General features: G+C 36.3%; 1 protein-coding gene across 3 annotated transcripts in view; it reads left to right on the top strand.

The window, feature by feature from the left end:
- Nucleotides 1-1,858: 1,858 nt before the first annotated feature.
- Nucleotides 1,859-10,764, top strand: part of MTMR2 (myotubularin related protein 2) — a 102,684-nt gene continuing 93,778 nt past the window's right edge. The window contains exon 1 of one of the 3 annotated variants that reach the window (XM_012743903.3): nt 1,859-2,110. In XM_012743903.3, coding sequence (XP_012599357.1) covers nt 2,031-2,110 — 80 coding nt within the window. In that variant the 5' untranslated portion in view covers nt 1,859-2,030. Of the gene's footprint in view, nt 2,111-2,139; nt 2,291-10,764 lie in introns of those variants that run through there. The other 2 variants (XM_076002452.1, XM_076002453.1) reach the window with 2 other exon arrangements.

Genomic DNA, 10,764 nt, shown 5'->3' with positions numbered 1-10,764 from the left:
GTATGCTGAGGATAAGTAGGTTAGGTTTTTCTTTTGGGGAATGCATTTGCAGGTTAATATTTAATTGGTTACTGTACTTTTTTTTTTTTTTTTTTTACCTACACCTGGCTAATTTATTTTTTGTAGAAACAGGGTCCTGCTATTACCCAGGCTAGTCTCGAACTCCTGGCCTCCAGCAATTGTTCTGCCTGGGCCTCTCAAATCATTTGCTGAAAAGCAAAGGCATGAGACACCATGCCTTTGTTTCAGCCACCATGCCTTAAAAGTTTCAGCTTTTTTCCCAGTGCCCTTTCTACAATGTTGGGCCAGGGGTGGAATGGAAACAAAGCATTAATTTTTTTTCCTACCTGTGGCATACTTCCTTCATATAGCCTTCCTTCCTTTAGCCTTTGCACACTATAAAGATTTTCTTAAAAACATCAATTGTACAGTATAAATTAAATCTAATTTAAATCAATATAATTCTCTTTATCCTAGAAAGGAAGTTTTTTTTTCCTTTCTTGGAAAAAGGAATCATTGTCCAAGTTTTTACAGAAATAATCTTTACAAAATTTTATACCACATACATAAGGTGACTGGGATTCACTCTCAATCAGAAAAATTCCTTTATGGTGTCCTTTCTATGGCCTTCCTGTATCCTTTGTTAACAGAAAATTACTAACAGGAGTATTTCCCATTTACCCAGTTCCTGTTCTCTTATCACAGTTCTATTTCTTCACACTCCCTTCCTGCTGTGCAGGAGATAAGGGGGGTGAAAAATAATTAAAAGTTTGCCCTCTATCCAATACAATCTCATCCAATAGTATATGCATCTAATTCTTTTTGCATATATTAACAGTTTCTTATTCATTCCCTCTTTCATACTTCTTTTTGTGGACAATGGATTAATGCTAAAGTGCTTTTCCTCAACAGATACTTCCAGACCATACAATCCAAGTCACGGTAGGACTGAAAGTTTTAGCTTTTTTCCCAGTGCTCTTTCTACAATGTTGGGCCAGGGGTAGAATGAAAACAGAGCATTAATTTTTTTCCTACATGTGGTATACTTCCTTTATTATCCTTCCCTTACCAACCACTTCTTACTTCCTTGCCACCCTTTCTATATATTCTCATTACAGCTACCATTTATTGAATTTATGTTAGAAACTGTTTATATACATTAGTCCAGTCAACCCTTATGAAGTACACAGAAATAGTCATGGCTAATATCTGAGTGCTTACTATGCACTGAGCATTGCTTTACGCATTTTACACTTATTAATTTATCTAATCTGTGAGGCTATTATTCTTCTTCCCTTTTTTTTTTTTTTTACAGGTAAGGAAGCTTCTGTTCAGTGCCCTGGGTTACACTGCAGGCAACTGGCAGGGCCAGAATTTGAATCCATGTCTGCATGGCTCTACAGAACCATGCTCACCCCATAATCGCTATTTTCAGCTCCTGATCTGGTGAACATTCACCATCTCATCCCTGAGTCCTCATGCTTTATGGACCCCTATGTTCTCTTCCTCCCTCCCTGGTGCACTACGTTCCACCTGCCCTTTCATTCTAAAGCTCGCCCACGTTTCTCTCATTACCCCGTCCTCTCATTTTCCTTGACCCCCACATTTCTGTCTCAGTCATCTCAGTGCCCTCAAATCCTCGTCTCTCTTTTTTTTTTTTGTTGAGACCTTAGTATTCTCTCATTCATCTTAAGTCTAGAACTCCCCCTCCTTCCTCAAGAGTCCTCATCCCTCCCGTCTCAGCGGACCCTCTCACTCTGGGAGCCGCCACTTCCCTGTGCCCGACGCCACAGGCCGCAGCGAGCACTGCGTGTCTGGGCCGGCGTCCGAGGGGCGCCGTGGGGTCTTCCCACTCCCCGGCAGCCCCCGGGCGCGGTGCAGTCTGGGGGAACATGGCCGCTTCCGGTCTCCCTCCCGGGCCGGCGCTGCCCTGACCGCGGCTCCAGCCCAGCGCACTGCGCCCTCCGCTTCTCCCGCCTGGCAGCGGCGGAGGCAGCTTCAGCCTTTGCCTCCCGCTGCCCCGCTGCGCCATGGAGAAGAGCTCAAGCTGCGAGAGTCTTGGCTCCCAGCCCGCCGCGGCTCGGCCGCCCAGCGTGGACTCCTTGTCCAGGTAACCGGGACGCCCAGGGCCCCGCCCAGCTTCTGAGGGGGATGGAGAGGGCCGAAGACCCGCCGGATGGTGCCCCAACTCGCAGATTCTGGTTGTTGAAGGCTGCGCCGGAATTCCTTCCCTGGACTTGGGAACCACTTCTTCCTCCCTCTCTGGGTCGTAGAGGCTGAGGAAAAGGAGGTTAAAACTCGCTGCTCTGTCGGTTTCTCTACCTTTCGTATTGTGATCTTGTTTTCTCCCTGGCGGAGGTAGCCCCAGCTAATTAGTTTCTCTTATCTCTTATTCCCTCTCAAACCTTACATTCGACAGCCCTTCCCCCACTCTTTCCCTCCTCCCCCATTTCCTGCTTTCTCTCTTTACCACTTTTTCCAAAACCATCCTCCAGTCTGTCTTCCTTCTTTCATCGTTTCTTATGTCTTTGGATTCTTGCCCAATCCTTTTCTCTTCCATCATTTCACTTCCTTATGTCTTTCACGCTTTTCCCTACACTGATTTTTCTCCCCGCTCCCCCGCTTTTTGCTTAAACATGTAAATAAAAATGTCTCCTGCGCCTCTCTTTTCTAAAAATTTCCAGCTGAAAGTCAATATGAAGGAATCTGTGTAGTCTTTATCCCCAGTCACTGGTTTAAGAAAGCAAATGAGTGGTGGTTTTCTTCCTTCTTTGGCTACTGGTTCTCCAGGTTGTCATTTCTTTCGTAACAGAAGGGAATTTTATCCTGGAATTTTGAGGAGGACTTTACTTTATGCAGTTTTGCAGAGAGCTGTTGTGAATATAAACTAGACATGTTTTGGATGCAGTCTTTTTCTTTGATTTAAAAATAGTGATTTAAAATTTTATTGCAAAATAATAGAAGACCTATAGTTTCTTCTTATACAACCACAGTGAAATCAGGTTTTTTCCCACTGGAAAATAGTCTCATTGTTGTTACAGAGTTATTTATTAGTTACTAAACTGCTGTGTGAAACACAGTTTTCATTTTCTCCTTTGACTAAATTGAAGTTGCTCTGTCTTTTAATTCATTTGGGGTCTGCTAATATGGGTGGTATTTTCATTTTTTCCTATTGGTGTTCAGTACTTCATTGGGGAACCACTGACTGATCCCATCATTCTAAATTAGATTTCTCTATCTGTATGCACTCATAGATCCCTGTTCACTACTTTTTCAGAGTCCTTAACAAGTACACTGTCATTGTTGCTTTTATTATCTTTTCTACTAGGCTGTCAGCTATTTGAGGATAAGTATCATATCTTAAACATCTTAATATTGCCAGCACTTAACATAGACCCTGCATATGATAGGTGCTCAATACATGGTTTTTTGAATTTGTAGACGGAATTATCCAGGGGAGAAGAATTTTTCTTTGCAGTATATTGTTTATTGCACAGTTTTAAGTAGTTTTTGAATTCTATATTTATTACTGTGAAATTTAGAAAGCTGATGATTTACATGCTCAGCTGTAAAATCCTTCTTTCAGAAAACAGGTTGGAAAGTTATAATTTTATAGGAAAGTTACAAATGACAAGTATTTTTTAGAATAGAATATAAAGAAAACAGATGAGGCAACCAGAACTCTTATCCAAGGGAGAGGATTCAGAGCCATAGGAGGCAGTATAGTATGTTAGAAAAAGGAAGTACTTGAGGCTCCCAAGCTGAAGTTCCTGGCTCAGCAGGCCTGTATCATTTAACCTTTCTAGTCTGCAGTTTTCTCTTTTTTTTTTTTTTTTTAAGAGGTTGGTCTAAAAAATCTGTAAGGTCCTTTGGAGCTTTAAAATTCTATCATTTTTTATCTTAATGATAATATGAAGATAAATGCATTCTCATCAACACCAATGTAATCCCTTTAGAAATAAACCTTTATTTTGGATTTTTGAAGTTACACTGTTATCTGTTATTATTACAAACTAATGTACGTAAGTGTGCCACTTTCCCACAATTATTTCTTAAAAAAAAATAGCCTAGCAAGTTAAAGTTTATATATTTTAACTTCTTCATAAAAAATTGTTACTGACATACGAATTTGAGAAAATTAAGAACTCCTCAAAATAATATTGATTATAGTAGGTTAGCCTTATCCTCTCTGGGCAAAAATATATATATATGACATCTTATTTTCCACGAGAGAAATGCCCCCTTTCATTCCTCTCCTCTGGAAACTAGAAAAATAACATTTAATTGAATATCTACAGTATAGAAATTAACCTGGTAAATTCTTTCATCATTTATTTCATTAATCGTTATACCTATTTGTGGCACTCTTCATTAATCAATGGTATATAATAACTGCGTTACAGACACTAGTTGGAAAGCTTAATTTTAAACTTAATCTAGACTAACAATCCGCAGGTGATTCTAATTAATACATAACCAGGAATACCATGGTTTTAATACCTACATTAAGTGGCTATCTAGATTGTTTGAGTTTCTACTTTTGTTACATGACAAAGAAAAATATTGATGTTTGGACTATATTATCTCAGCGTTTTGCAGAAATGTTGCCCTTAAATTGTGGTTTATTTTTATGCTTTCTGTTTTTATACAGAGGCTTAACTGGGAAATTGCCTTCTGATTTTGTTTTGATATCACTTGCAAAACAATAGTTAATAATACTGTTAAATGTATCACAGAATGACTTTCACAAGATAAATTAACATAAATTTTTGCTGAGTTTAGCTATAAGAAAAATTGTTTATGAAAATATTATGTAAGCTCCCTGTTAGAAAATGGGAACTATGTATGTAGTCACTGCATCTTTCTCCTTCAGCTTATTAAAAAACTTCAGTCAAATTTATACTTGAAGTTGGCAATATGCTTATATCTCTAGTTTCTTCAAGTACTTCTACTATTAGATGAACTCAGTTTAAATATTGTGTATTATGTTTAAATGTGTTAATTTATAAGATGTCTTAAGCCTGTCTGGGATGTAGGAAGAAGAGAAAAATAATACAGTAACCCATCTGGTTGCCCATTGTTTTTTGAAAATGACATACTCCAATGAAGTTGGATGAAAGGCTGTCATGCTGTCTGTAGTTCACACTACACATATGTTGAATCTTGATACATATCTGTAGTCATTTCATTGCTTCTGTCTTTGCCTTCTAGCTCCTCATAAGCCTGATGCCTTTGGTCACAAAGAGCAATATCATTCTTTATATGATATCCAGTTCGCAGTTTCTTAGTCAACTATAGTTAGGTCATCTTGCATCTTTTAAAAAAGTAGTTTTCTTTGGTAATCCCTGCTTGGTATTGCCATACTCAGTGAAGTGTTCAGCAACTCTTGTGTATCCTGTTCTTGTCCATTCTTCATACATGTCCAGCCTTACAGAGAGAAAGAATTGTCAAAAACTTCACTTTAGCATACTGATAATTTAGCTATATTCCATAATTTTTTTCTTATTGATCTTGCTCTGATTCTTGATGTAAGTATGACTCTATAGGATATAGATAAAATAGTACTATAGTCAGATGTGATAGCATGGATAGGCTATGCCTCAGAACTGTAATAAGTTATACAGTAGAATTTGTTACTATATTGGTAATAGTCTGCCATCTTAGTCTGGTTTTCCATTTTTCAATTTGTACACTATTATAAACTATACTGCTTGAGTAGGTTTCTTTGATTACTTGTTACTGTGCATAATCATATGATAAGATGTCTGGTGCCAAGTTGGTGCTCAGCAAACATCAGAATAAAGGAATGTTAACTGAATATTCATCACTAGGCTTATTTTCCCGTTCAAAGGATTACAAGAGTTTTCTTTTGTTGAATTTGGCCTGAACAGTTACAACTTTAGATTCAAGCTGAAGTATTTTTATATGAAGCCTCTTGACATCCTGAGCTGATTTTACTGGCTGCACTATCTTTTCTGTGTCCAGTCCTATGTATATGGAAATAATTATGTTCCCTTTACCTACCTGTTTTTCCATCTGCTCCTTTTGATTACTTTTGCCTCCTTTTCTCTAATTTGTCTTGTTGTTTTATTTAATGTTAGTTTTTCATCCTTCGTATAGCCTCATGCTTTAGTTACTCTTGTACCACACTTTTTTATCCCAGATTATTTTGGTTTCATTGATTTCTAGTATATAAAGTTATTAGCATTAATAAGCATCCTATATTTACATTTAAATTATATCAAAGGGAAGGTACACATAATATATTCAAATAAATTAATCCCCAGCTAATTGAATTTTTAAATTTCATGTCTTCCTTAAAATTATCATTTGAAAACAGCAATTCCTGGATTTCTGTTTCCATGACTTTTGATTATACTTACAGCCTGAAGAAGTAGAAGAATTTCCAAGATTTCTAAAACATATTTTGTTGCAAGGTCTTATTTTTAGTTTCAGCCTCAATGTCACCTAAAGGTGATAAGTTGGTAGAAAGTGTGCTTTTGGGTTGTTTTCCAGTAGTGCTAATGGATTTGTGTATAGTCACACGTTGTTACTCATTACTCTTGTGACTCTTGGCATATATTTTCTGAGACAGCTTGCAGAATTAGACGTAGGAACTATAGCTGTAGAACAAAGTGAAGCTACCAGGTTGAACCTACAACCTTGGCATTATTAATAGAACCTTGTGTCAAACATTGAACATATTGGTAGACTAAAAATTACTTATTTTGGATTTCATTATTCAGGGTCCCTTAAAGAACTTTAAAGTTCTCTTAAATAAGACCCAGTATTGTGAACTAATCAGTAATTATTGTATAGATTTTTCAAAAAAGACATTTAAAGAGGTTAACTGATCAAAAGTATACCGGTTAATACTGAAGCTGAGATTGGGTCCTGTATACTTTTTCTTTTTTTATTTCTCCTTATGCTATCTATCATCAATAAGTTTTCTATTAGTATAGATCATTAGTTTCTAAAGTGTGGTTCTTAGATCGGGAGCATCAACAATACTTAGGAATTTGTTAAAAATGCAAATTCTTGGACCCTACCTTAGACTTAACAATCAAAAACTCTGGGCATGAAACTCAAGAGTTCCTGTTTTAGCAAGCCTTCCAGGTGATCTTGATGCATGCTAAAGTTTTAGAACCACTGCCTTGACTCTTTTGCTAATTAGTGCCTTGTAACTCCATTAACATTAGTTGAAATGGACTAAGGTCTATGTTAGAAGTACTATAAGCCTATTACTTGAGAGCATTTTTGTAAAAATGTTGACTGAAGTAGTGGAAGGTTAAGTTGTCTAATCGACTTATTATTTCTGATTTCTAGGTCATTTCCTAGGCCATGAGTAGCACAAATTAAGAGTATGTTTTAGGCTTTTTCTTAAAAATAGATTCGTAGATAGATTAGTGAAAACAAGCATTTAAAAAAAGTATAGTTGGCTCTTATACAATGTGGGTTTGAACTGTGCAGAGTCCACTTACATACAGATTTTATTCCTCCTCTGCCATCCCTGAAAGAGCAAGACCAATCCCTTCTCTTCCTTTGCTTCCTCAGCCTACTTAACACTGTGAAGATAATGTCTTTTATAATGATCCACTTCCAGTTAATGAATAGTAAATATATTGTGATTTCCTTGATAATATTTTCTTCTTTTTGCGTCCTTTGTTGTAAGAATACAGGATATAATAGGATATAATACATATAACATACAAAATATGTATTAATTGTTTATGTTAGCAGTAAGACTTTGATTAACAGTAGGCTATTTATTAGTAGTTAAGTTTTGGGGGAAGTAAAAATTATACATGGATTTTTGACTGTGAGGAGGTTTGGCACCCCTCACTCCTGTGTTGTTTAGTGGTCAACTGTATTACAAAGAAGTAATTCCAGGAGGGCATCACCTGAGCCAATAATTAAACCTTGGATTATGCCCAAGGGAAGGAAATAACCTGGATACAGATGTCCAGAAAGCAGTAAGTTTATTTGGGAAAGCTGCCAAGTTAATGCTATTGTATGCAAAATCACCAGGGCCAAAGATTGCATGTGATTCAGGATTTGAGTAGTGGAAGTTCTCCAAATTTTAGTATGGAATATTTTCCCTTTTTAAGGAAAATGATTTTGAATATGTAAAGAACTTGCTGTCTTTGTGTCTACTTTATCATTAGTTAAGTCAGTGGATAGTGTTAAACATTATTAGGAGATATTCAAGGAAGGATAGGGAGTGATTTTATAAGCCTGCTTTCCACAGGAAGTCAGGTTAAAAATGGAACTCTAAAAAAGGTAAGATTAGTACAAGGTTATTAAAATAAAAGGGACTATGGAAGATGCCTTCTTAATGAAAATAATAACTTCAGTTCCCTTTCCTGTAGCTTTATTACACAGAACTAATTGTGCTTATTCCACTTAATGTGTTTCTATATATGTACCAATGTTGTCATCACTATAGACCATTAATGAGCAAGCTTCATAATCCTTCCTTTGCCCAAGTAACAGTACCCATGGCAGTAATCACTGATGAATTTTATTCTTTCAAAGACTATTACTTCATATATAACTCTTGGGCTTTTTAAGTACTCTTTAGGCTAGATTAAATAAGGATAGATACTGTGTTTTAAATCCAATAAAAATTAACTTTAAAATATGTTTTAATATATATACTTCAAAAAATCTAAATATTGTTATTTGGAAAAATTCTTCTTTTTTTTTAAAGTTAGGGTGTAGGTTTAGCAGAATGTTAAAGAAAATCCAAATTAACAGTGGCTTAAAACAAGAGATATTTAATTTTTTTCCCTACATGAAAGCCTGGAGATAGTCAATACAGATCTGATATGGTAGATCTAATCTATCAAGAACCCAGATTGTTCAGATGCCTTGCATTCCAGGGTTGCCTCATGAACCAAAATTGCTGTTGGAACTCTAGCCATTGAGTCTTCGGAAGGGGTAGTAGATATTCCTTCTCTTTTAAAGATACTTTTTTGGCAGTCACATGTAGTTTTTTGACTTACATCCAGTTGGTTAAGACATGATCTTATGGTTGTACCTAGCCATAAGGGAGGCTAGATTATATATCCTCTTCTGGGAGGCCTTTAGCTTCTGCCGTTCTAAAAATTGGACTCTCTGACACTAAGGATTAGGATAGAATGGGTATCAGAGACACCAGCATCTTCTCCCATTGTATATTAGTGAGTCATTGAAAGGCAAGGAAGGCATTTTCCAGTTAAGTCTATGATACTTCACTTATGCCAGAGACATTATTAGATTTGCAAATGCAATAACCAAGATAGAAAATATACTGAAAAAAAGAGGTAATATATTGTGGAAGACCAAAAAAGAAAATTGTTTCTTGGAGTACTCTGAACTCTGAGTTTAACTTTCTACTTTTTTGTGTCTTGTCTTGGGCTAGATTTTTATTATTCTAATTTAGGACCATAAAATGAAAGTACATTGAAATCAATGAAAAATGATTGCTGTGCTTTTTAAAATTATTTCATTTGAAGAGCTCGAGAAATTGCATGATAAATAGAATATTGCATCAGATTCTACTTAGGTATTTTCTCTCATTTCAGTTCTAACAGTGTGGTCTCCACAAAGAAAATAAAACTTGCCATTTTGAGCCATTTTAGTTTATGAATGCTTTTGCCAATATTTTGTGTTTTTATATCCTTAATCTAAAAATTTTATTGAAAATCTAGAGAAATCAGTGTCTTATGTATTCTTGTCACCTAACTTAAATATTAATATTTTAAGCTTATATTCCATAGAGTTTAATCATTTGGGAGTGAATGAGGAGGGTAGATAAGGCTCCTCTGGATTGATAAAACATTGATTCATCAGGTTCAGAGGGCTTACTAGGCATGTCATAAATATATCTCTTTCCCTTCTCTGTAGAATTATTTTCACTGATAGCAGCAAATGAGCAGTTTGTTAAGTAGGGAGGCTTTGTCTGGAGGTTGTGCATTGGCAAAAGGGAAAATAACTGGCTGATAATGGTCTAGTGATTACAAGCCTTAATTTTCTTTTCTTTTTCTTGAGATAGGGGCTCACTGTGTTGCCTGGAGTGCAGTGGCATCATTGTAGCTCACTGTAGCCTCTATGCTTGGGCTCAAGCAATGCTTCTGCCTCAGCCTCCCAAGTAGTTAGGACTAAAGGTGGGCACCACCACACCCAGCTAATTTTTTTTTTTTTTTTTTGTAAAAACAGGGTCTCTCTATGTTGCTCAGGCTGGACTTGAACTCCTGGCCTCAAGTGACCCTTCTGCCTCAGCCTCCCAAAATGCTGGGATTATAGGCATAAGCCACTGTACCGGGCCAAGCCTTAATTTTGTTGAGCTGAGCCAAGATGCCCATCAGGCATCAAAAATAAAATATTATATGGTACAAATATCCTCTCTTACTGATATTGGCTAACATTCTTCAATTATAACCCAAGAAAGTACTTAAAAATAGAAACACCTGAGATAAATTTTACTTTCCAAGTGGGAGACAGTTGTAGTAACAAATTAATGGTATTAATATTAAACATAACACTACTAATATAAGTAATAGCACCTAACATTTATTGTGTGCCTGCTTTGTGCTGGGCATGGTGCTGAATCTCTTATGCATTTTTTTCATATAATCGTCATAACTGTGTAAAGTAGTTAGTATTAATGTTTCCACTTTACAGATTAAAAAACTGAAGATTTGAGAGAGCAGTTTGACATTTGATTTCAAGTTTGTTTGACTTCAGTGTCTGTGTGCTATAAAGAACTGGTCATGCCTAAGA

The sequence above is a fragment of the Microcebus murinus genome, chromosome 4 (assembly GCF_040939455.1).
Source record: "Microcebus murinus isolate Inina chromosome 4, M.murinus_Inina_mat1.0, whole genome shotgun sequence".
NCBI classification, from domain to species: domain Eukaryota; kingdom Metazoa; phylum Chordata; class Mammalia; order Primates; family Cheirogaleidae; genus Microcebus; species Microcebus murinus.
This window is presented reverse-complemented; position numbering and strand designations above follow the sequence as displayed.